This window comes from Balaenoptera borealis (genome assembly GCF_965194805.1).
Source record: "Balaenoptera borealis genome assembly, chromosome: 10".
Taxonomy (NCBI): domain Eukaryota; kingdom Metazoa; phylum Chordata; class Mammalia; order Artiodactyla; family Balaenopteridae; genus Balaenoptera; species Balaenoptera borealis.
Window position 1 is genome coordinate 1,485,010 of NC_138874.1, and position 26,158 is coordinate 1,511,167.

General features: G+C 41.7%; 2 protein-coding genes and 1 long non-coding RNA gene across 3 annotated transcripts in view; 1 reads left to right on the plus strand and 2 right to left on the minus strand.

Annotated features, from left to right (window-relative positions):
- LOC309635807 (uncharacterized protein) overlaps window positions 1-26,158 on the plus strand; it is a 447,043-nt gene that overhangs the window by 383,093 nt on the left and 37,792 nt on the right. Inside the window, exons 5-7 of the mRNA XM_082407526.1 lie at window positions 4,424-4,684; window positions 12,525-12,636; window positions 22,263-22,437. The gene's annotated coding sequence lies outside the window, so the exon portion shown is untranslated. The remainder of the gene's footprint in view (window positions 1-4,423; window positions 4,685-12,524; window positions 12,637-22,262; window positions 22,438-26,158) is intronic.
- Window positions 1-26,158, minus strand: part of LOC309635829 — a 501,182-nt gene that overhangs the window by 25,700 nt on the left and 449,324 nt on the right. The window lies entirely within an intron of this gene.
- On the minus strand, window positions 58-25,414 carry ZNF365 (zinc finger protein 365). The gene is made up of 5 exons (XM_082407492.1): window positions 24,687-25,414; window positions 22,246-23,001; window positions 10,005-10,185; window positions 3,711-3,748; window positions 58-2,978 (listed from the first exon to the last, which is right to left on the minus strand). The coding sequence occupies exons 2-5, from the start codon at window positions 22,986-22,988 to the stop codon at window positions 2,717-2,719; spliced, it is 1,224 nt and encodes a 407-aa protein (XP_082263618.1). The 5' UTR covers window positions 22,989-23,001; window positions 24,687-25,414; the 3' UTR covers window positions 58-2,716.

Consider the following 26,158-nt stretch of genomic DNA (forward strand, 5'->3'; position numbering starts at 1 on the left):
AGACTAGCACACTTGGTTCCCTAGAAACACTTCAACTAGACAAAACATACCAACATGTTAGTCATAAATATAGCTTTATTATTATTTCATAATCTAAAAACTTTTTTTTAAAATCTGGGAACAGAATATTCCTACTTCCATACAACAGAATGACCCTGAAGAATACTGGAAAACAGTGTCTAAGTAATCTGAACTTTGCATTTAAGAATCTGTAACCTAGTTTGGGAAAAGAGAATGAAAGAAGGTTTGAAATAAAGATTTCTTCCTTACAAAGCAAATAATAAAATTAGATCCATTCTTCAGTTTAAACTTGAACACGTTTTCCCAGAAACTTTGGTGATTTCTTCAAAAAAGCAATTCTAAGATTGACTGCCTATTAAGACAAAGAAAATATTTAAAAATAAGACCCAAGTTGGACATGGCACAAGACTCAGGCCAAGGCATGTAAATGGGATATCCCTTAGAATGAGGTGACTCCCATGTCTCAAAAGCAAATTTATGTCTCTAAGGAAGCACAATATACATAATGCATCTCCTTCTGTAAGAGTCAGAATTTAGCTAGAACTTAAAAAAATTTTTTTAATATAATAAACCTTAAAATCATTTCTCTTGTGTAATGTACATAGAGTAGATATGACGTTATGGTGCTTTCTTAAGATCACTGGGTACCACTGTCAAAGAGAGCTGTCATGCCCTCTAGGCATATTAAATGAAAATTGAAAATGTAAGTTACATTAAATAAAATGGGGAAAAAATCTGGCTTATACCACCTTTAAAAGCAAACTGTTGTCATTGCACACACACATTATGGGACAAAGAGCATGCAATACAACAAACAAGTCAATTTTTTAGTATGTAAAAGGCTAAAGTGCAATCATGGTATAAACATCAATAATAAATAACCTTGAAGGAGATTAATTCTCCAAATAAATAATTATTATAACGTTACAGTTTTTAGTGTTAGCCTAAACAGTGATATTCACAGCAATGTTTTTTCCCACTTAATAGTTGCCTATACACCACATGAAAAGCCCACCCCCATGAGCCAAAAGTCAAGGTGAAGATTCAAAAATTAACATTTTCACTATGATAGGTTCAAAGCATTTGTATAAGTTACACTTTTCAATTTACTGGCATTTTAAGTAATTGCTTTGTTACCTGTTTTTAATGCATTGCTAATCTGATGCTTATTGCAATAACAATCATAATTCTACTAATGTTAATTAGGTTACAGCTTTAATTTTTAAAATAAGAGAATTCAATTTACATGAACATATATAGTTTAAAAACCACCCACCACAAACACACACCTTTTTCATGAGTATTTTAAAATAAATTATTAATATACTTGACATATATATTTTGTATGTGTTATGTGCTGTACATTTATACAAATAAATGTATATATTTGTGGACATAATTGTTCTTATTTCCAAAAGAATGTCAGCACTTGTAAACTCTGCAGGAGACCTGATGATATTGCTAATTTAAAAAAAAAAAAGTAACACGGAAATTCATTCTTGAAGAAAATTGTAAAGCAGGAGGTTCGTAACAGATGGTTCTTTATGGAAACCAAGGCCATTTTAGGGAGGCAGGGAGGGGAGGACAATCTCAGATTCTGGATCCCACATGCACTGTTTATTTCAGAAATTACTTTAGAAGGCCGTATACAACAAATACATCAGATACTTGGTTGAAAGGTAAGAACATGTATTTTAGTCATAAAAGGGCACAGAAGCAGCAGGAGGTGGAAGAAGTTAGGCCAGCACGGAGAAAGTCACGCCTACAGCTAACAGAGAGGATGCTGACACCCCCGGGAAGCAGGTCTTAGGAAAGGGCTGAGTAACACCTGTGGTGTCTCCGGGATGGCTCACAATGCACTAAATGTGCAATCCACTGGCATCCAACCATTCAGACCCTGAATTGGTGATGGGTGCCGATCAAAAGTGTTTTACTATCCTCCCCAAACATAGCAGTAGAAGCAGCTATTAAGATAGAGGCTGGCAGCTTGGTCTTAGGGTGCAGAATACTCAGCCAAAGAAGAGAGCAGAGGTGCATCAAAATAAGAATAAACATGCATCCAGGGAAACAAAAACCTGAATGAAACAAACGAGAAAACAGTCTGTCGAAATGACAACTGACAGAACGAGTCCTTGAAGCAACCCAAACACTGAAATCTTGATTAATCAGAACACTCAGGGAAACAGCCTTATTTTGGAAGCTCCCAAATTAATTGAGGGTAAGGTTAAAAACAAACAAAAGTATGTTTACTTCACTATTATTAACAGAACTTTACATTCCCATTCCTTGCCTCACAATTCAGAGAGCAGGGGGCACAGGTTGAGTTTTTTTCCAGTGCCTGACATCTTCTTTGGCCTTGGGCCTGAGAATTAACCACTGCACAGAACTCCAGATGTGGAAACGGCTGGAGACGGGCTAATCATCTTAGAAGTTGGAGCTTCATTTTACTAAAAGTTTGGAATAAGACTGCTTTCATTTTTTAAAAATTCTTTCTGTAATTTGCCTTTTGCTTCCAAAAGGGACTTGTAAAAAATTCTGGTTCACCGAGATTTCCGTTTGTTAAATTCTGGTTAATCCAGGTGCCTGTATGGACATGAAATGTGTTTTATGATGGCTTGTGTCTAAAAGAACATTACTGACCCCTAGAACAACATTCCCAAAGCCCAGTGGTGGCTGTCCAGAGCCACCCACCCTTTTAGATGATGTTCACAATCGCTGTTGGCTTTTTTTTGGCCATTTTGGGCCTTATGTTGCCTTTCCGGGTAAATCCTAGAGGCTCCCCTTTCTTTGCTGGTCTGCAGAGTTCTCTTGGGGACTCGGCCTGTTCGTGCATGGACTTAGCAGGCTGCATGCTGGCTCTGTCATCCTTGGCTTTTTTCAGGTAGCTCCTTCCCTTTGGATGGAAATGGGTCTTGAGATCAGGGTGGTTACACACAGAATGTGGGTGCCCTCGGCTTCTACAAATGGTTGGGGGGGAGGAGGGAGATGAGCAGAAAGAAAGATTTCTTTAAATCCTTAAAAGAATAAAAACTACTCATGGAACAATCACTCCTGCATGCTAAGGTGGCAATAATACTGCCAGTAAAACAAATAATATATATTGATATTTTTCTTCCAAAAACTTCTATGGCCTTCATGAAGTGATCTCATGATACTAAATTCCCAGGGAGATATTACTAGTCTTATTTACCAGTGATAAAAACTGAGGTATAGAAAACTTAAATGACTATCCAGGGTAATACATACAGTGGTCTATGGAGAAGATGGGACCAGAACCCATATCTCTTGACGCTTTAAGTGACTTCTAGGGGATTCAAACAAATCTGTAGTACAGCTATCATAAAGTATATGATTCACAGTATAAATTTATATATATATATAAATTAGTGTGCACACTACATTAATAGTGCTATAGAGATATTACGACTACACTATAGCACAATAAGAGAAAGTTATATTATACAATATTTGTAGAAGACTCCTGCAGTACTATCATACTGCCATATACTCACAGACTATTAGCAGAGTTAAAAGTCACATCCACATTTTAGAAAGTTAGGTACACAAGCAGGTAAATTTTCTCCTGAAACTCTCAAATCCATTTATATTATAGATATCGTATAAAGTGCAACAGGAAACATATTATGCAAACATTATCAAATAGCCTAAGTATAAAAAGATATACATACAGGCATTTGGATTTCCTATTTGAGGAGATATCTGTAAGCTGAAGGAAAACAAATAAGACAAAACATTACTTCACTTAAAGGTTGGATTCGCTTTTTAAAATCCTCCTTGCTTATATTTTTAAGAAATTGTATTCCCATTAAAGAAGCCGGTAACTGGTATCGGGATCACTGCCCATGGCACCATCCATCACCGCGGAGAACAAGAATGTTTCACGCTCAGCTCTGCTTACTCAGGAAGCCTCTGTGGCTCCCTCTGCCGAGATTTCCAAGAAGCCAGTATCAGCAGATCTCAAAAATTTGAAAAACTTAAACAGCCCCTCCAGAGAACAACACTTGAAGAAACATGTTTTTAAAAACTGGAATAATGTGCCATTATTTCTTGATTGATTCAGGCTGTATTTGCAGCTAATTTACTACAGCTATGTCTGGTCACAGTGTATCAACTACGGGGAAAATTGGCATAAAATGTTTATTGCCTAAAATACATCATTTCTAAAATGAGAGCATACGAAGACCAACTCCACAAATGTCCTGAGGCCATCTATCTTTGAGGTTATTTTCCACTCTCAATAAAATATCTGCATGCACTTTTGTGGCTGGGCTCAGAATATCATTTGCAGAATAAATGATAATTATCATTTTGTGTTCCAGATGTCACCAGACATTTTATAGGCAAGTGTATTTATAGCGTATTCCCAACCTCCCTCATGCAGCCTGTACTGAAAGAAGTGGAGTCACATCCGCAGGCAGACTGACAGAAGAAGAGGACGACAAAGAGAATGTGGAGAAAGGGCCATCCTGGCGCAGCGTGGTCAAGACATGCATCCCTGCTATACTCAAATCACCCGAAAAACCACGCTCAGCATAACAGGATCTTCCTCCAGGTCTTCTGTGTGAAGCCTGAGCTTTAGTCAGGAGCAAATCAGAAAGCAGCTTTTCTTCAGCAGACTTCTGAGGGTCACGTGCCTAAGAAGGTAAGATGGGACTCCTGCCTTCTGCCTTGGGACACGATTGAAAGTCAGCATTATTGCTGACCCTGTCCATGCTGGCTGGGTTTGGCATGAGAGTAGTAAATGTGAACAGAAAAAGGCACATTCCTTGCATGAGGGTCATGAGGTCTTGCAATATACAAAGAAGGGGGAACAGATGGCTCCGGCAAACACCAGACTGGTAGTTTCCGGGAACCCCAAAGGCATCAGCATTTCTACCCTCTTTCTCCCAGTCCGCCTGCCCCCACTCCCCATCAGCTGGGCTCCTTGAATGGATTTTAGTGTGTATATAAACTCTAAAAACTTACAGGGTTTTTCTTCCTTTAAATACTTTCCCACTTAAAAAAAAATTATTATTATATTGGCATGACAAAATGTTTTCAACTTTACTGTATGTATGTATGCAAGCATATAGTGTAATGATGTATTGCATATGGGTACATAATTCCCTTTGGAATTTTATGCAAAAGTGTGTGTGTGTGCTTCTCTCACCAGGGAAAAGGCCAACAGTGATCTGCTAGATTGTGAGGCTTGGGGTGGAGGTGGGGCCGATATCACAGGCACCAAAGAAATTCATGTGCTCTCCTCCCTATGAACACAAGAGGCCAGTGTTCCTTCTGGCCTCCACAGCCTCAGGTAGATGGAAATGCTCTTCCCACTTAGCCCAACTACCTACCTCCATTTTCTCCTGGTCCAAATACTTTGTCTTCTTTTTATTTAGGGAGAGGAGGGTATGAAGATGGGGATCAAGAGAGTCGTTGGTCAAGGTTTCGGGTTGAAAAAATATAAATAACCTTGCACTGAGAGCCAATTTAAGTACTTCTAAAAGACAAATATGGTGTCTCAGGTTATTACAGGTTTTGGGAAACTGGACACCTAGCCCTCCTCCAACTTCCCCTCTGTATATACTCAATTTTTCAGGCCAAAACCTTGGACTCATTTTTGACTCCTCACTTTCCCTCACCAGCTAAATCTAATCCTTCAGCAAGGCCAACTAGTCTTGTCAATTTTCCTCCAAGAACATATCCGATACCCTTCACCTCTCTCTACTCGGTTCTACCCAAGCTGCCACAACAGAAGAGCCTTCTAACTTGTCGCTCATTCTTGCATCCCTCCAGTCAATTCCCCACCGAGCAGCAGAGTGATTTTGCTAAAACACAGATCACCTCCTACTTAAAACCTTCCAATGGCTTCCCCGTGTGCAACAGAACATATGCAAACTCCTTATATGACCAAGAAGCCCCAGCCTGATCTGGATCCTTCCTACCTCTCTGACTTATCACCCACCACTCAAACATGCCAAGCTTGTTCCCTCCTGAGGCAGCTGCATTTCCTATTCCTTTGCCTAGTATATTCCACTTCCAAATTTTCACAGAGCTGCGTCCTTGTTATTCAGGTCACAGTGTAAATGTTGCCTCTTCAGCAAGGCTTTTTTTGAAAGCTTTTTGCTAAAGCTAAATAAAGTGGCCATCTCAAACATATCATCTTACTTTTTTCTTTATAGTAGTTATCACTATACGAAATTATCTTCATTATCTGTTTGCTTATTGTGTGCCCCTCCTCCCTGAGACCAGGGACCTCATCGATCTCGTTCACAGCAGTTTTCTCAGCACCCAGTAAGCACTGCATCCCCAGTAAATATGTTAAATGAATTACTGCTAGTCCTAATTTAGCAACCTGCAGGAAATAAATGCAATGCTTAAAATAAGATTATCCAAGCTATTTCATGACCTTCCATTTGAGCAGTTCTGTGAGTGATTTTGGCAGATGGGATATTAGGTCACTTTGTGTCTAATTCGACAGCATGTTTCTGAGCATACAGACAAATTATCTGAGTAAGCATGTTACATTTTTAGAAATCAGCCAGGTGAAAAAGAACATAAATGCTCAAGAGGATTAAGGGAAAGAAAGATACATATGCCGAAACATTATTTCAGAAAAGGCACTAAATATGAGGGGGAAGGAAATTTTTCTAGAGCACAAAAGAATCTTAAAGCTAGAAGACATCTTAGAAAGAAGCAATTTAAACACGTCAATCTAGAAATGTCACTACTCTCTGGAGGTGGTAATGAGAAAAAGAGGGAAGAGGAGAGAGGGAGGGAACTGGGGGTTGGAAAAGAAGGGAGATGACAGGGTTGCACTGTTTCTGTACAGCAGCCTTGTCGGAGACGGCAAGAGCCAGCCAGGCTCCTGACAGCATTCCCCACTGTTCTGGAGGAGGGAGCGGAGGTGGGGGGAGTCAGTCAGAAAGTTCTGCTCCATCCTGGGGCGCACTGTGGCAAGGAGCGCTCCTGGGCGGGGCTGAGTCTCCAGAAGCCTAGGCTTCTTGGTGCCCTGCACCTTCATTCAGCTGGGCCAAATAGGTTACTAAAGATACAATTCAAAGGTTTTCCTGCTCAAAGAATCCAAGTTCTTCCATGTATCCATAGCCACAGATACCAGAGAGGTCAGACTGAGTAGTTTAATTACATCAAAGACATGGTGAATGTATTTTATTATGATGAAATAGACTAAGTAAAAAGGTAAAATGGTCTTAGGGTTTGTAGACTGTCTCATAACGTGGTACACTATGGTCCAAAGTAGAGTTTAGAGGACTATACATGAAAACAGGGGAAACCACATCTGCCCATACTTTCAGAAATCAAACATCTCATTCTTGGTCTTCTCAGGGCAATGTGTCCTCCCTCCAAAAGTCAGCTCACCTCACTACAGCCTGATCATGCCCTACTCGCAGACAGCTCTCCCTTCTAAATTCCCTGCTACAATCTTAACTGCACTTTATTTGATCTGAATTAGTCAACTCTTCCTTATGTAGATCAAATCTGAAGAAGGCAGATGATGTCAGGTTTTGGGACATAAAGAACAAAAACAAATATTTATTAATTAAATGTCCTACCATATTTGTATGTACATGTATATATATATGTGTGTGTGTGTGTGTATGTATATACACATACTTATGTGTACGTGTGTGTATATATATGTTATGTGTACACATACACACACATAATTTTATATCTATACATCTGACTAGAAGAGCTGAGATGCTGTTCAACTTTTGATTACATGATACAGCAGGATAAGAAGTAATGACTGGCCATGCCTTTTAAAAGGTGTTCAGTTTCCAAGCTGGAAAAGTAAAGTCAGCAGAAGAAGTAAGCACAGAAATATAAATAAAGGCAAGAATTAATGGGCTTCCTTTCTTTCTCGTTGCCTTCCATTATTTTCTCTGAGACCTTCTTAGCTCTGGGTTACTAATAATTTATACATTTCTTAGTTCTGGGTTACTAATAAGCCTAAATACTGAAAATATCATGGCTACATTTTAATTTTAGAATTCCTGACCACCAAAGTCAGGTGATGATCAGAGAATTTAAGAGGCCAAAAGCCCTTATACAGCATCTAGTCCAACTGCTTCATTTTATAGAAGAATGATAGGCCCAGGAAGACAAACTGTCCCATCCAGTCAGAAGCAGGGTGGGAATGATCTAGAAGCCAGGCCCTCTCACCTCACATCTGGGCTCGGTGACCTCATGCCACAACCCTCCCCTGAGAGATGGCAAGGTGGAAGAAGGAGGCAGGAAGGGGCTCAGAGTGTCCCTCCAGCCGAGACTGCACTCTTGCATTTCCCAAGGAGGTGACAGGGGAATCGAGGAGGGGAATAAACGTTCCTTCTCAGGAGACCACAGACACCCATGTGGAAAATAATAAATACGTCAGGTAGCTGAAACTGCTTTGATGACAGTTACTGAAACCTCACAAACATAACACATTTACTTCCTTCCAGTCTACTTTGTTCCTGACTGGGAAGTTCTGGCGCTTGCCCAACTGTACGGCTTGAAGGCTGAGGGAACGTTACTACAGGAGGCACTGTGTAAGATTCTTCATTTCTTTCATTCCTGCATGTCTCTGTTCTTTCCTGCTGTCTCTCTCCCTCCGGTCTTCCTTCTTTTATCCACATGCCTTTCATTTCATTACTTCTTCGATTATTTAATCATGTTTCCTGTTAATCTTGGCTTCCAGACTGCTCAACCTGAACTTTCAATCAACCAATAGCAACCTTACTAACCTTCTGGTTAGCATAAACATTTCCTATTTTTCTTTTCCTCATATACATAGTCCATTTGGGGGTTAGTAAAAGAATCATCTTTAAATCTTCTGGGAAGGTAGTAAGCATAAATAAAATTCAATGGATAATGAAAATGTTATAAATAAACCACTTTAGGTTTTCAAAAATCCATTCTTTGGCTTTGTTGTTTATACCACCAAGGAAATTGTATAGAGGGCAAATATGACCATCCACCTCCGTCACCTACAGCATGGTTATTTGTGAACACCCCACCCTCCAAAGAGACCAGGTAATCTTGATCAAGCCACTTATGAGGGCCTTCCCTGGTGGCGCAATGGTTAAGAATCCGCCTGCCAATGCAGGGGACACGGGTTCCGTCCACGTCCAGGAAGATCCCACATGCCGTGGAGCAACTAAGCCCGTGTGCGCCACAACTGCTGAGCCCATGTGCTGCAACTACTGAAGCCCGCGCACCTAGAGCCCGTGCTCCGCAACAAGAGAAGCCACCTCAATGAGAAGCCCGTGCACCACAACAAAGAGTAGCCCCCGCTTGCCACAACTAGAGAAAGCCCTCACGCAGCACCGAAGACCCAATGCAGCCAAAAAAAAAGCCACTTATGAGAGTCTGGACCTTCATCCATATTCAGGATTCTCATTTGAGCTCTAGGCGTTTTTTAAGTCCCTGAAACCATATGTAAAATTGTATGCAAAAATGTATTATAGCATATCACCCGTGAATTTTTCTTAGTCTTTTTGAAAATCTACTTAAAGAATGTTTCACCTATAGAGACTACCAAATAGTGTTTTCCTTCCTATTAAAGAAAAAATGTGGTTAAATTTTGCTAACTAAGAAGCATGAAAGTTTTCAGAAGATTCCTTGAAGAGCTCCAAAACAGGATAATAACTTCCAATATACTTGACACCAAGGTAGGGACGGATGATTTCTTTGTATACTTCAAACTGTCATTCTACAATATAAAAATATTTCTACCAACTCCGCTTGGTGTGGAGCTGGAGGGTGAAGAAATGGAGACCGTGCATCCAGGATGTTGCTTACTTCCAAGTGTCTTGAACTCACCTGTATCACTTCCATGACACAGGCATGGCCAGGGCAGTGCTTTCAAATGATGTCTAGAAAATTCCTGCAAATCATTCCCCAGTTCCCTTTTCTTCTGTCCTTGACCCCACCTGATTTATCACAGCCCTCACACCTGGTGCGGGGCCTGCATGACTCACCACGTGCTCACTGGTGTCCCGGCGGAGGCCAGCGGCCTGCTGGCTGTGATAGTACTCCAACTGCTTTTCCGCCAGTTCTACCCGGTGCAGCAGATTCTCAATAAAGTCCTGGAGCCGAGCTTTCCCTTGAACCTCCTTCTCAGCAGCTGCTTCCAGGAAATGGTTGAATGTAACCACTTCTCTGCAAGGCAAGAACATCAGAACACAAAATGGAGAAGCGAGACAGGAATTCATTCATTCAATACATATTTACTGAGTGCCTACTATGTGTCAGGTACTGCCCTAGGCAGTATGGCCACAGCATGATAAAAGAGATAAAATTACATTTTAAGTGATACATTTAGAGACTACATTTTAGTAGAAGAAGATAGTCACTATAAAATATACAAATAAGGACTTCCCTGGTGGCACAGTGGTTGGGAGTCCGCCTGCCAACGCAGGGGACACGGGTTCGTGCCCTGGTCTGGGAAGATCCCACATGCTGCAGAGCAACTAGGCCCGTGAGCCACAACTACTGAGCCCACGTGCCGCATCTACTGAAGCCCGTGCGCTCTACAGCCCATGCTCCACAACAAGAGAAGCCACCGCAATGAGAAGCCCGCGCACTGCAACAAAGAGTAGCCCCCCCCCACCCCGCTCGCTGCAGCTAGAGAAAGCCCGCGCGCAGCAATGAAGACCCAACGCAGCCATAAATAAATAAATAAATTTATTTTTTAAAAATACAAATAAACATATATGTCATATGGCGATAAGTGCTAAGGAGAAACAGGGCAAGGGGACAGCAAATGATGGAGGAAGGGAAGGAGTAAGTGAAACTATAGAAAGCAAAGTCAGGACAACCTTTTGGATGGGGCAGCATTTGAACAGACACCAGGAAGCGAGGAACAGCCATGCAGATAGCTGGGGAGAGCAAGCCTCGGTGGGAATGTGCAGAATGGTCTGAGGTACAGCAAGGAGGCCTGCAAGGACAGAGCAGAGTGGGGAGGGGAGGACAGCCAGAGCAGGGAGCCAGGTGGGGCCTCACAGGTCAGTGTGCCAGATTTTATTATGAGATGGGAAACCACTGGCCACTTTTGAGAAAAGTTCTGACTTACATTTTATAAGTCCAGCTATTGGGGAAGAAAAGACTACAGGGAAGGAAGTGTGGAAGCAAGAGGCCACACTGAGCACCAAAGCATATAAAATGAGTCACCATGTCCAACAGTATATTTTTGAGCTAAGAATGAAACAGTCCAAGAACTGCCATCTTGAGGTAGATCCAAGGTCTGTTGGGGAGGCTACTTTAGCTGACATAGGAGAAGAAATGTTCAGGTTGCCCTTCTCTAAAAAGTTGAGCAAAATACCTTTACCTACATAATTCATTGTGATTCAGAAATCCAGAAAAATTTTAGTAACTATATTACTATTTTATATCTTCTTTTTATTTCTAATGCAAGTATGAAAATAATACTTTACTGAATTATAACTAAATAAGTTCTTTATAAAAAATTCAAACATTAAAATATAATGAAGAAAATATCACCTGAAACCCCATTATCCTAAGGCCACCACTATTTACATTTTGGTAACCATCCTCACAAACATCTCTACAAATACACATACACACACACACACACACACACACACACACACACACACACAAATCAGTACTACCAATAGGTATACAGTATCACAATTCTCTCATTTGATTTGCCTCACTTAATAAGAAATCATGAAGATCTTTTTGGCCATCCCCTTTGTATGTTTTGTCACACTCACTGAAGCTAATGAATTCCATAATTTCACTACCTGTTGGATATAGTATTTCCTTTATGTGTCTTTGAACTCTCAACCTTCAAAGAGTGGTCCCTCATTTTTCTGGCCATGTTCTACTCACGCAGAACCAAGATTCTAAGGACTCTGATCATTGTCACCCTAAACTTCATTCATTTTAGATTAAAAAATCCTGTTGTTTTAAATCTAACCTCATGCAGTTGTTCTAGAGAGTTCATTAAATTCATTGCCTTCTCTGAATCTTCTCAACCTCCACTTGATTTTTATTTTCTGCTAAGCTCCATAATTTCTTGAGAGTAGAACTTCAGGGATGTTCAGCTCAGGAAGTCATAGTTTCAAAGAAGGTCTTTGCAAAACAGTTGGTGGTGGCTTCCAGATCCTTTATTCTGTACAACTAGTCAGGGAGCCACTTTTACAATTAAGACTTTTCTCTCATAAATATATTACATCACACTTGGCCATACTGAAACTTTTCTGACACGTCCTACAGAGTCAAACGTCTCTGTAAAACCTTGGGAATTATATATTTATAAAAACAGAAAAGAGACTGGTTCTAACAATGATTCACTCCAAAAAAATTGCTCATCATACCAGTCCCCTTTTTTCTAGTTTCCTATCCAGATCAAACAAACCCAGAGCCCATAATAATTCCATTATCTTTCAGTAGCTAAGAAGTAGTCACATATAGGAAATAAGAGTCCTTTTGCAAAATTCTCTTTCATCATTAAGTTTCAAGTTTATTTCCAGATGTTTCCGTATGAGCACTGAATAGAAGATGTGCACTTTCCAAGCTGTTCAAGCCACAGACACAAGCCAGTTTTCAAGCTCTGCCGTCATTTGGCTCTGACCTGCCTTCTAGGTAAGTCACAAACCCCAACCAGCAGCAAAACAGTGGAGGGTCCATCCAGGTGCCACATCCAGCCCTGTCATGGTTCTTAGTTACAACTGAGAACCTTTGGATGGAATATGTTCACACAGCTCAAAAGCACCACCGAAAAACAAAGCCCAGGAAATGGCTGCTCCTTCCTCTTTCCAACATCAAGGCTTCAATTCATTTGGAGTCAAGTGATGTTTAGTGGTGATGTTTGGTGATGTTTAGGATAACAGACTCATAAACCAGTCTCCAAATTGGTACTTACAGAGGAAACAACCAAAAACCCACAACCCTCTCGCCCACCAAAACCAAAAACATAGAAAAAAGAGCCAGTGTATTTTTTCAATTCATTTTGGTTTATAATATTTACTATATTTATCTCATTACAGAAATATTTCATGTTTATTATGGGAAATACAAAAAGTGACCTATGGAAGATCTAACTGAGCAGGGACTGAATCAGCTTTTTGTTCTTTGCTGTAAGCCCATCACTCAGTACAATACATGACACATAATCTTCAATAAATATTTGTTGTAGTCAATGTTTAAAAAGGACAGGGAAGAAACAAAAAATGACCCATAATGCTACCACCCAGAGGTAACTACTGTGAACATTCTGGTGTATTTTTCCCAGTCTTTTTTTTTCTCTGTGCATATTTACTATTCTTGAGCTCTCAGGCTGTACAGTTTAGAATATAAGACAGCAATATTTGACAGCTTAATCCCATAGAATTAACATCCCAAAAGCAAGAAAACAAATCTGAATGCAATACAGCTTATGATTGTGGCTACATTTTTAAATCATGTGATGTTTTATTACCAGTTCCATATAAAATTTTTTAAAACATTAATGCCACTAGTTGATTGTGGAGTGTTATGTCATGTTGTAAAACTGAAGCATCTTTTTCTAACTTCCCTCATTCAGTTATCTTGTCCCCTAAAGCTAAGAAGTTAACACCCTTTTTTCCAACCAACCTGGCACCAATGCTAACCTAATTTCAGTTTATGGATGTTTCACATCAACTAAGAAAAAAAAAAAAAAAAAGACAGTTAAAACAGTGATGATTTAATTTTAAAAGAGAAGTTACACGAGAGAAGGGCTGGAGAAGTTCATACTGAGATTGTGTTTGGGTATCTGTATTAGATAAAAACAGGAACAGAACCTAGTGATTAATTGTGGAATAGCACATGTACACAACTTCAAATCCCCCTTTCGCATCCTGTTCAGTCTGGATTAACAATATCCAGAAACACCTCTTATTTTCCCAAGGAATCTTGTGAATTTCCTGAATGAAAAAGAAAGAGATTTAACTACTTTGCATTTGTACTTTCTTTAATAATTATACTCCAAACAGTAAAATATCCATTCAAAGTGCAAGACAGACCAATGGATTTCAATGGAGGGGAGAAGGAAATGTTTGTTCACTGATGTGGTTTCAGATTCCACATTGCAATTAACCTCTGAGAAACTACCAATTGTCAATCTCTGGCATAATATCAAAGCAGAATATCCACTATTCTCCCAAAAGGCTATTAACAAACCTCTCCATTTTCCTACTACATATCTGTGTGAGACTGGATTTCCTTCATCTACTTCAACCAAAACAACAAATTTGCAACAGATTAAAGGCAGAACTAAGGTTCAGCTGCCTCCTATTAAGCCAGGCATTAAAAGTATTTGCAAAACTTTGAAAATAATACCACTCTTTTCACTAAATTGTTTTTTGGAAAATTGTTCTTTTTCACAAAAATATGTTATGTTAACAAGTAATGGATTTAATATCATTATTTTTATATGCATTAGTGTCTTTTTTACTTTCTAAATTTTAGTTATTAATACAGTAAATATTGATAGATAAAACCCACACAGAGAAAAGCTTCTTGGGGTCCTCAGATTTTTTTAAGAATGTAAGGGGAAGCGAGGCCAAGAAGTTTGAGAACTGCTGCCATGCCATGTACAGGGTGATCCTAAACCTCAGAACTCGGGTAAGGGTGGACGACGTGGGCTACAACTCTAGTACGGTGCAGCCACAATCCATACATTTATTTACTCCATTATTCAGGAACTCAACAAACATCTACTGAACGCTACACGGTACTGGGCTTAGTGCGAGGGCATTCATGAACCGGTGGCTGTCCTCATGAAGCTTACTGTCTAACCAGGGGTCAGCCAACTTTTTCTGTAAAGGGCCAGGGAGTAAAATTTTAGGCTCTGCAGTCCGTACGGTCTCCGTTGCAACTACTCAAGTCTGCCTAGCACAAAAGAGCCACAGAGGCTGTGTAACAATAAAACTTAATTTACGGACACTGAAATTTGAATTTCATATAATTTTCATATATCACGAATTATTATTTCTCTTTTGAATTTTTTCAAGCATTTAAAAATATAAAAACTATTCTTAGCACGGGGCTCCACAAAAACAGGTGGCAGGCTGGATCTGGCTGTCGTGCACAGACCCCTCACATAGTGGGGGAAGCAGACATTAAAAGAAACAAATACTGAAATAAATACAAAATTACAAAGCTGGGCTGAATATGACTAAGAAAAAGAATAACACATGCTATCAGACAGCAGAGTAAAAGACCTGTGTGGTTTTATTTCAAGTTCTCAACCCTAACTCAGAATACAATGTAAAGCTGGAAGGCCAGATGGGAAGATAAGGGCAAACCTGAAATTCAGTCCAGGTGTGGGTGCAGACCAGTTCTGGGGAAATTAACTGATTCTAGGCTGCTTCCAGCCCTATCTTTGACTTCTTATTTATTTTTTTTAAAAAGGTTAAAAATGACTGAAATCAAGGTTTTAAGTTTCAGTGGAAAATATGCTTATTTAAAGCAATATCTGATACTAAAGGAAAAAATACCAGAATACCACTATAGTATAAGAAACTGGCCTGAAGTTCGTTATCATGCTGAATGATTTGCAGACCTAGAAATCTTTCAGTATCCTGAGATTCACAGGCATTCAGAAACAAACACAGTAGAAGGAGGCACTGAGTGAAAAAGCCCCTTCAGTACAAAGTTTTACTGAGAAAAAAATATTTGTTCACTCATGTACTCATTTACTTACAGGATGGTTATAAGGTCTAAAACATAGATAATATTTTATTTTTTACAGATTAAACCCCTTCAATTCCTTCTTCTGAGGTGGGTTGAAGATGGGTTAATTTCAAAAAAAAAAAAAAAATCAAAGATATACTATCATGTGAACAACACACTCTAGAAGCAGGTGTAGAGATAGAGGGAAATGCATGTTAATGCACCGTGGTGTTCATTGCAATTTTACGTTGGCATTGAACGATGCATTGTTTCTGTTTGTTTGTTTTAAATATTTGCTTATTTATTTATTTTGGCTGTGAAGGGTCTTAGTTGCGGCACGCTGAATCTTCGTTGCAGCATGTGGGATCTTTAGTTGCGTCATGTGGACTTCTTAGTTGCGGCATGCAGGATCTAGTTCCCCAACCAGGGATGGAACCCGGTCCCCCTGCATTGGGAGCACGGAGTCCTACCCACTGGACCACCAGGGAAGTCCCAAACTATGCATTGTTAATGAGGGACGACACACTGATCATATCACTCACTGTAATCTACTATCAACAAACCATTTATCATGTCTATCTCCCTACGTTTCCACCTTTCGTGGCCATCCTTTAGCCTTACAATCCCCTCGGGTCTCATCACTGCACATCACCTCCTTTCTGCTCCAGCATCAGTGAACTCCACTCAGCCTACAAGCCAGATGCTTTCTTCTGCAGATGCTGTTCCCTCCACCAGGGTCCCTTCCCAAGCCCCCACTCTAATGATCCCTCTAACCTGAGGGCTCCACTCACCTAGGTGTGGGCTGGGTGACCTGCTGTATTCTCCCGCAGACCATGCAGCCTATCACAGCACACACTGCAGGGACTCGTCATGCCACTGACGCCGTCAATCACAAAATCAGTGAGTTCAGGGCCCTGGCCTGCTCCTACACTGTGATTCCCACAGCACCTAGTGTTGAGCCCAGCACACAACAGAGACTCCACAAATTTCTGCTGAATGCATGAGATGTCTAACTACATCTCTAGTCAAAAATCTTTAGCTGACTAAAAGATACTTAGGTTTCCTTGTCTCTTTTTCCAGACAAGCACTGGGGCATAAAACCAGTAAGTAACCTACAACACAGGTACCTGCTGCAGAAATGGAGGTGGGATCTAAAATTGATGCCTCTCTCCTGTTCCTAAACAACACTTTAACAGCTTCTTATCCCAAGGGCAAAGTTCTACCAAGTTATTTAAATTTCATTTTGCATTACTGATTTATGAACCTCTTCAGAGGTATATGAAACAGTAAAAATACCCCTGGCTAAAAATAGCCTAGCTACTGATCACAGAACACCTCAGACAGACTGTAATGTCAGCCACGAGGCAAATCATAAAGCTGGAGCCAACCACCTCCGAGCACTGGAAGCCAGGCTGCACACTCAGAGCTCGGGGTCAGCTCCTGTGTCCCTGGCGGGGCCCACAGGGTAGAATCCGCACCTGCCACACATCGGGAGCCATGTCACATTTCTACTCTTGTCAGCCCTTTGCCTCATCTCTCCTTTTTGACTTCCGGGAACACACCAAAAAGTGTAATATATGGTTCTAATTAAGAACTTAAAAAATAACTCTAAGGAGAAGGTCAAATTATTCTTATAAATAGATCAAAACCACATTCTAAGCCCCTCAGTCCAGACAGAGAGGGTAGTATGGGGAGGGAGGGACAGACATGAGAGAGACAAATAGACATTTTTGGGGGGGGGTCTCCAAATTTTACCAGATGCCATCTCTAAGAGGGAATATTTGACATCCAGTTTTTCCTACATTGGTTTGTAAGTCTACATGGAACACAGCCTGGAGAGAGAGGACCCCATTTACATAAATGCAGGAAAATGTGGAGCAAACAGACACCTCCCTGTCCCACTGAACTCTGCATCTAACATGATTTTTCTTGGCCTGCTTCCTAGCTATGGATCAGCCTGGAGACCACGCTGTCCACTCACTGCTTTAGCTGATCAAAAATGAGAAAGACGTAATTAAGTGGCAAGAGGGTTAGGTTGTGCAAAGCAAGTTACCAAGTCAAACTTGTCCTCCAAAGGACAGCATTCTACAGCCAGCTTTGGATAGAAACCTAAATGGACATTCCTGGTTCAAGCCACCCCTCGATGTCTCTTTTAACATACCCCTAATGATGTTTAATGTCTAATTTATCTGCTGGTCTACTCCTGTCATGAAAGCAGGAACTGGACTCATTTGGTTATCACTGTATGACCAGAACCTAGAACAGTACCTGGCACTCAGCAAGCACTCAATAAAGATTTGTCTTCTGGCTGACACCAGGCTGGGAACAAGTCAAATGATGAAGGAAGAAGGGAAAGATCCTATCTGTCATAGATCGCAAGGGAGCAGGATGGAAATTAGAGATGGAATTACAAAGAGGTCCCTCACTGCCATCAAAGGCTGGTAGTGGCACATACTCTACCCTGACTGGGAACAGACATCCAGAGGGTCAAGTTAAAAGCCCTTGTTGGAAGTTACAAGTCCTGGGTTGGTGTTCCAGAAGCTTAATATCACAGCTATACTGATGATGCCACCATTTCCCCATTTCCCAACACCTTTGCTGCCACCTGACATTTTCTTTAATCTCATCAGAAAAATAAATTATGTCGCCATGGCAGCCCTCCCAACACAGCAGAGAAGCAAGCCCATTCCAAAATGGGCCAGATTTGGTATTACCTAAGTCTTGATACTCTGGGCAAATACCGTATTTTCAAAAGTCTGGCTGAAGCATAGTGAGTTAATGGAAAAAGCACTCAGCAGAGAGATAGGGAACTTGGTTTCCCGTTTCAGCTTTGCTACTAAATTTTTGTCCTTGTCATTCTACTGTTCTGGGCTTTATTTTCCAAATCTGTAAAATGAAGGTGGGTACCTTCCAGAACTAAAATTACACAGTCCCCTCAGGGTTCGTTTCTAACAGTCACCTCTCTGATGTCCTTCAATATGTCACTGTCCTCCAGCTACCAATGCAAATCCCACCCTTCCTCCTCACTCCTTCAGTTTGGCCTCACCACATGGGAAAACGCGTTCTCTAATGTTCATCAATTTGAAACTGTGGCTTGTATTTAAGCACTTGTTCAAACTACCCTGAGTTTGAACATGGGTATGTTTTATTCTTCCTATGTAGCATGTAAGTTCCTTAGGGAAAAAGACCAAGAATTTCATGTCCCCCAAACACACCTAGCACAGTGCTGGGCACATCACAGGTGCTCAGTCAGGGCCTTCCAACCTTACCAACAGATGAGTGTGCAAGTAAATTTAGGATTACTGCTATTACACTGATGTTCTCCAAACCCCAGGTCACCAACTCAGCCAGGAATCAGCTACAATCTGTCCTTTCTTGTTAAGGGATACCTTACTGCAAGGTTGGCTGGGACTGATTTACCTGATTATGGGCAGTGCTACCCTACAAGCTCTGAATACTCTTGAACAAGTAAATACAGTACCTGTTTCCATAGGACTTTTAAAGTTGCACAAACTTTAAATTGTGAAGACAATGAGCAGTTTCTTGGATTTGCACTCCAGAAACATAAAGACATCTCTCTGTGGAGGTACAATGAGACTCAGGACAAAAGTACAAAACACTGCCAATTCAAACAGTCTCCTCTGTTACAGAGCATATATATGACTTCTGTAATCCAAGTTGATTCAGCCTACAGATGGCCTCAAGGCAGAATCAGCCCTCAAGTCTTTTTTTTTTTTTTTCAGTATGAAAGAAAGAATTTTAAAGTTATGGGGAAAATCCATAAGCAAGAGAGCCTCATGTGAATGTCAAATACTAGGTGTTTGCTTTTTTTTAAACCAAATCTACTATCTGTGTCTTAAAGGGTCCCCAGAGTTTAAGTCAATTTCAAATGGGACTGTAACAACCTACTTCTTCTCACAAATGGGCCTTGAGAGCTCGTTTGGAGGGGTTTAACAGGAGACCACAGCTCCTGGTATGTTTGTTGGCCAAGCAGGTCTTCCATATATGAAAGGTCATCTCTTGGGTGGAAGGCTTAGCACTGTGAGGGAGTGGTGGAAGGAAGGAGCATGGCCCAGCCAGGCAGATGTAGTCAAATCACCCTGGTTTCAGGAGTGTGACAGATGGGCAGCTGGCTTGCTCTGCTCCCCATTTTGAGGTGGGGGTTTAGACACTGTAGCCACTGAGGCTGTTGGCCACAGTTGCTCTCTCTGACCAAGAGCTCCACTGTCCTTCCTGGAAAGAAGACTCTTTCAGTTCTATTTTATGTACAGAAAGAGTGATTATTTGAGGCCTGAATACAGAAATTAATGGCACAGGCCAAATGAAGGCTTAACAAAATGAAGACTTTGTTTATTTTATGTTTAAAAGTTTAAGGCAGTTTCACTGAATTTTCATTTAAAGTGTTTTTTTAAACGTCATTGCTTTTTTTTCCCCTGGTAGCTCAAAAATGTCATACTAAAAATCAACTCATAATTTACCCGCAGGTATACACCCAAAAACATGAATGAAGATATATGTACAAGGACGTTAACTGAGACATTATTTTTAATATCAGGAAAAATGGAACAAAACCATGTATTCCTCAATAACAAACTGATTAGAATAGTTATGTGTCATGATTCCACTTGGGAAAACACAGTAACTCTGTATGTGCATAAAAAGTACATGTGATTGTATGGACACAGGAAAGGTCTAGAAGGACAGTCACTGAACTAAACAGTGGCTGTCTCCAGAGGGTGGGGTGGGGGATGTTTGGTGAGGAGGGAGGATTTTAACACATACAATTTTACCCTGTTAAATTTTTTTTTTTACAAGTATATTTAGTTTTTTAATTGGTCCTCAGGTAACAGCACTGGATTAACCATATATAACATTATCACTATGGATTCATGCATGGCCCACTTTTACTAAAGTTAGTTAACCAGTTATTTTTAATAATAAAGCACCCTTTAACACACCACCCAAAATAAAAGGTACATCCTTGACAATAACCTAGATCTAACCATATGCTCCTCCCTACCATCATATTGTTTTCCCATACTCCAGGCAACCACCACCCCAAATCCCATGTCCATTATTACTTGTGTACTTAACAAATAAAACATGACAAACAAGTAAATGCACACAATTAATTTGGTTGCCTTTTAAATTCAGTGCTCGTCAATCAAACAGAAATATCACTAATTTAATTCTAGGCTTTTCTCTGCACATAGAGCAACCCCATCTGCCATTTTTTCAGTGGTGCAGTGTTAGTCACCCTGGGTGCTATAGCATGTCAGGGCACTAGCTTCCTACCAGGGAACGTCAAGAGCCAAGAGAGAAACATTTTTCGACGGAGATCATCTCCCTAGGAGCAAAGTATCAATAAATCAATGGCTGATTCAAATCCGTCCTCACTACATGATTTTAAAATTATCTAGTTGAGCAGAGCAGGCTTTCCCTCTAGGTAGGCAGTAAGCATTTAGTAATAGCAAGTGATGATCTCTTTAATATATAGGGTTTCTCAGCCTCTTACCAAGTAGAGAAGCTTTAATTTACTACATTTTAAGAGACAACACAAAATAGAAGAGTGCCACAGGGCAAAGAAAGCATGAAATTAAGTCAATCTGTATAATAGAACTCAACTTATTTGAAAACCTGCCTTTTAGGCTGTTTCAGTCAATCAATTTTTACGTCCTTTGGTTCTGTGAATTCTAAGCCTCCATTTAAAATTAAACCCAACATTAAGCATTTGGGAAATAACACTGCATTGTTACATATACTTTTCTAGTTTGGGTTGAATCCATACTCATTGATAAGGAAATGCTTTTCCAAGTGTGATAATTTTTAAAGTAATAGCTTCTCTGATCACCTATAACTGGTAAAAACCCGTGTCAACTCTTTGCAAGCAGGCATGACTTAGTCTAGTATTTTACAAAAAGAAATTTCTCAAACTTAAATCAGAAGAGTATGGAAATCTCAGAAGCTTCCTCTGGGTCTCCTAATGTCTGCTTCTTCAAAATAAAAATTATAATTAACAGATTCTCCACTATTGACATGTAATTAATATGGACAGGTAATCCAAAATGGCAAAGAAGCCAAAATTATTTATATTTAGAGTATACTTGAATAAGACAGCCTCTCATGTTCTTGATTTTATTGCCTGGAGACTGTCAGTGAGACGGAAAGGGTCCCCTAGCACTCCCTTGCTGCCTTCCCGCTCAACTCCCTCCCAACCCCCTCCCCACCCCACCCATGACCGAGGCCAGGAAAGGGTCCCATGAACAGACTGCACTACTCCTCTCTCTAAAAAAATTATTTGTAGTGGTTTACAGTTTCCAAGGTGATAAGGCATTCAATATTTCGACTTTCATGTTGCTGAGCTGGAGGCCACAGTGGAGAGGGTAAATAGTATTAAAAGCCTTATGCCTCCTACATTCAACTATAACAATGGGAGATGTAGCCAAGGTACCTGCAAGTAATTAAAACCAAACCTTGCTTAACATTCGAGTGTAACTTGGGAGGGGGTGGGAAGTGCCTAAAGCAACGGGGTTAGCATCCTGTTTCAACGCCACTTACTCTTCTTTCCTGAGAAGCTCCTCTTCGGATTCCGTCAGGCGTTGCCTCAGCCCTGCGATCATCTCCACGGCCACATCCACCTGTCTATTCAGGGCCCGCTCTCGTCTCTGCACTTCCTGCTTTTTCTGAGTCAGCTGCACAAAAGCTGCCCGAACTTCCAACAGTTCAGCCGTTTTCTGGGCCAGCTCTTTGGTGAGTTTATCGATTCTCTTCTCAATGGTCCTGTCCACGGCCTCGACCATCCGATTGAATTTTTCTCTGACATGTGCCTCGAAAGCTGCTTTGGTGTCTGAGGTGGGAAGGCCAGGACTGGACCTCGGGCCATCCAGCGAGTCTGCACGTAGGTCTACCGTAGTGTAGGTCTGCACATAGGACACAGGCCTCTCTGCCACCACCTCGAATGGCTTCCTGTCCTTGCAGTGTTCATGCGAAATGCTACACAAGTTAACATAGCTCGGTTTCTGCTTCACTATGTTGCCACAGCTCTGCAATTTTCCCTGTTGCAGGGGTTCTGAGGAACTGACTAGGTCTGTGTCTTTGAGGGACGGAAAGAGGCTGCATTTTGTCAAGAGGGTTCTTTCCTGGTAGCTGTGACTGAATTCCAGATGGGCCCTCAATGAGGACAGGCTTCTAAATCTGGTATGGTCCCCACACCTCGGGCAGCGGAATGGCAGGCACACAGCGACATTCTCAAAGGACTCCTGCCAGGGGTATCTGCTTTCCTCAAAAGCCTTCTGTTGCATTACTCTCAAAGTCCTGGGCAGGGGAGAATAAAACAGGTAATTGGCACGTCTGTTTAAAAAATGCTACTGAAATGATTGTCGCTGATCATCTCCATGAGGACAGAGGCTTTTAAATTCCAAATGACTTTTGCATTTAATATCTTATTACTAAAATTAAAAACCTACAATCCATGGGCCAAATCTAGCCACATTCCACTCATTTGCATATTGTCTACTGCTGCTTTTGCACTAAACGATAGAGGTGAGTAGTTGAGACAGAGGCTCTACAGCAGGCTAAATCAAAACTACTTACTACTTGGCCTTTATAGACAAAGTTTGCCAACCCCTGCTTAGGACAAAAAAGGTGGGTAACATTCCCTTTCCACAGATGAAAAGACTGGAGCAAGGAGGTAAAGTAATTAATCCAAGGTCAAATGGACAGTGTCAGAGTCCAACGTGGAATTCAAGTTTCCTGCCCTCCTGAATTTAGTACAGTAACTGCAAAAAAGTGTCCCGTTTTAGTGATGACACTGATAAGCATGAATACAAAAAAATGAGAAAAACTCACATGAATTGCCAAAACAGGTCCTAAGACAGCAAGCTCAGCAATCTTTCCTCAAGTATAGGAAAGGTTATCACTCAAATTAGGTGCAGTGGCATTAAGCACACAATCAGCTGAAAAATTTTCAACCTGAGATTTTTGCCCTTAATTTTGTTTTTAAATTATTGCCATGATGATTTAAATCAAAGTGTTATCATAATAATGATGCCCCCCCCAATACTCCAGATTTACTGAAATCTGGAAACCCAATATGTCAAATACTATCGGACGTAAGTGGGGGCCACGTACAAGATTTTATTAAAACAGAGTGTTCTGGATGGATTTGTCTTGTCTCTGTTTTAAGATGACAACCTCTAGGATGGCCAAAGTTTGAACCAGGTAGGTATCAGCATAACTCTTTTAATAACGGGAAGTTCTTATTTCCTTGCAGACATTTATTACCTTAGCCCTAGCAACAGATGACTGCTAGCAACCCAATTCCACAAGCAGCGCATATCTATTCCCTCCAGTAAGGGTTTCTTCTTAAATGTAACAAGCGCTGGGCCCCAAACAGAGGACTAGACTGAGAAATGTTCCTAGGCCCTTCAACCTCTTCAGAAGTAGAGGCGCCAAAGGTCCCCACACAGCTAGGCAAAACTTCCAGGTTAATAAGCCTCTGGCCCCCAAAGAGGGGACCTTCTTCCTGTGCTACACCGGGCTGTTGGACCACGGGTTTTCTGGAGATAGGATGCCAACCCTGGCCGGAAACTCAGGCCAGAGGTGAAGAAGGGGAACTCGGGATTCTAGGGAGCAAGGGGAAGGGGTGAATCCCTGCATGGGGAAATGGGTAATCACGCACTCCGGGAGTACGCAAGGTTTCAATGGCCCAGAGGAAGCTCCAGTTCACAGGGTGGGCGGACAAGCCCTAATTTCTTCTGCCTAATCAGGGCAGGCTGGAAATGACTGTGCCTCGGGGGTCCCGGCTGTCCCCGCCCCTGCTCCGCAGCGTGCCAGCCCGCCGGTGCCAGAGTGGATACATGCGCACACGAGTTCCCGCAGGCGGGGGCCGAGAAGCCCAACTCCCCGCCGTGGTGCGGGGACGGGACCTACTGCCTAGCCCGGACGGCCCCCTCTGCCGCGCCCCCTGGGCCGGGCCGCGGGCGCAGGTGCCCACTTACCCGACTTGTTGCTGCAGCTGCAGCTGCTGCTGCCGCTGCCGCCGCGACGCTTCCACTGCTGCGGGTGCGAAGCGGTTTTCAGCAGAGCCGTAAATCAGGCTGAGCTGGTCCGCTCCCACCCCCCGCGCACCCCCGCTTCGGGACGAGCGGCGTCCAGGGCGGAGCGTGGCGCGGGCCAGCGGGGGCGGCGTGCGCGGTCGCCGGGGACCCGCGCGCTGAGAGAGCTTATGCCCTGGGGGTCCCGGACTGCCGTGGTCCCGCAGGGGACACCCGTGCTCTGCTCAGCTGCCGAGAGCACCGTGTGCCCTCCCCCAGCCGTGGAGCGGGATCGGGCTCAGGATTCCACTGACATCACCGGGAGCGGTGCTGGAATCGCTCCCCTGGAGAGGAAGGAGGAAAGCGTGCCAGCCTCGGAGGCGCTGCGCTTTCCGCAGGCCCTGGCAGGGTTTTTTCTCACTTTACAGTTATTGGGGAGCGGGAGAGTGTGCATCAGGATGGGCATCTTCTTTGAAAATCTGCCAGCAGGAAGATCCGGGTGTATCTGTTAGGACCTCTTCATCCTAACATTCCCAAATAACTAACCTAGAGAGTCTACCCTAACCTTCCTGGCGGAGTGTCCTCGTGCTAAGTTAACCGGCAGAACTAAATCTAGAAAAGTACAGGGTTGTGAATAAATAAAGAAACGAGACCCGCACCATTCGCACCCCCATCTCTGAGGGGCACCCTCCCCCCCCAGGGCACCTTCCCCCCCCCAAGCAAAAGTGAAGATTTATCATCCTAAAGGGAGGTTTCTTTCCTTCTAAAGGACACTGATGACTCAGCTTTTTTTTTTTAAAACCTCTTTTGGAATATTCCTAGTCTAACTGTTGAAATATGAAACCAGAATAAAAGTTACCATTGGATTTTCTTGTCAAAAGGAGAGGTTTTGTTCATCTGCAGACACTTAACTCAATGAATCTTCTTGACTCCATAGGGTGTCTCTCTTCTCAGAACTTACTAATTTCAACCTTTATTTTATTTTAACTGTAAATATCTCAGTAATTGTCTTATTTTTTTGTTTTTTGTTTTGTTTTGCAAATGAATCATCACATCAATGTAATTAAGAGTACAAACTCTGGAGTTAGGTGTGATTCAAATCCTAGTTCTAGAATTGAAATGTATTTTACAATATATTAAATATGGTGATTACATTAACCAAAAATTGACCTTAGAAGAACTGAACAGGGACCCTCTCAGATGTGAATACGCTCCTGAGAAGGGAACCCAGATCAGTTCCTATACCGTCTCCATGTCTGCAACACGCATATGTGTGCAGAGTCCCCTGGGTTGCAGAGCTCATAAGTGGCCTGAAGATCAGAGGCAGTCCTTTGGAATCAGACAAATCATTTCACACACCAAGTGTCAGGTAATTATGAAAATCCAGGGAGGTTATGAATGAACTTGCTCCAGACTGACTGTAAGGATTAAGTAGC

Excerpts from the sequence above, each read along its gene's own strand:
- ZNF365 (XM_082407492.1), bottom strand. The coding sequence starts at position 22,988 with ATGCAACAGAAGGCTTTTGAGGAAAGCAGATACCCCTGGCAGGAGTCC. Across the intron at positions 3,749-10,004 it reads GGGACACCAGTGAGCACGTG|CTTACAGATATCTCCTCAAA; the intron begins GTGAGTCATGCA and ends GTTTTCCTTCAG. Across the intron at positions 2,979-3,710 it reads AATAGGAAATCCAAATGCCT|AAGCCGAGGGCACCCACATT; the intron begins GTATGTATATCT and ends AACCATTTGTAG.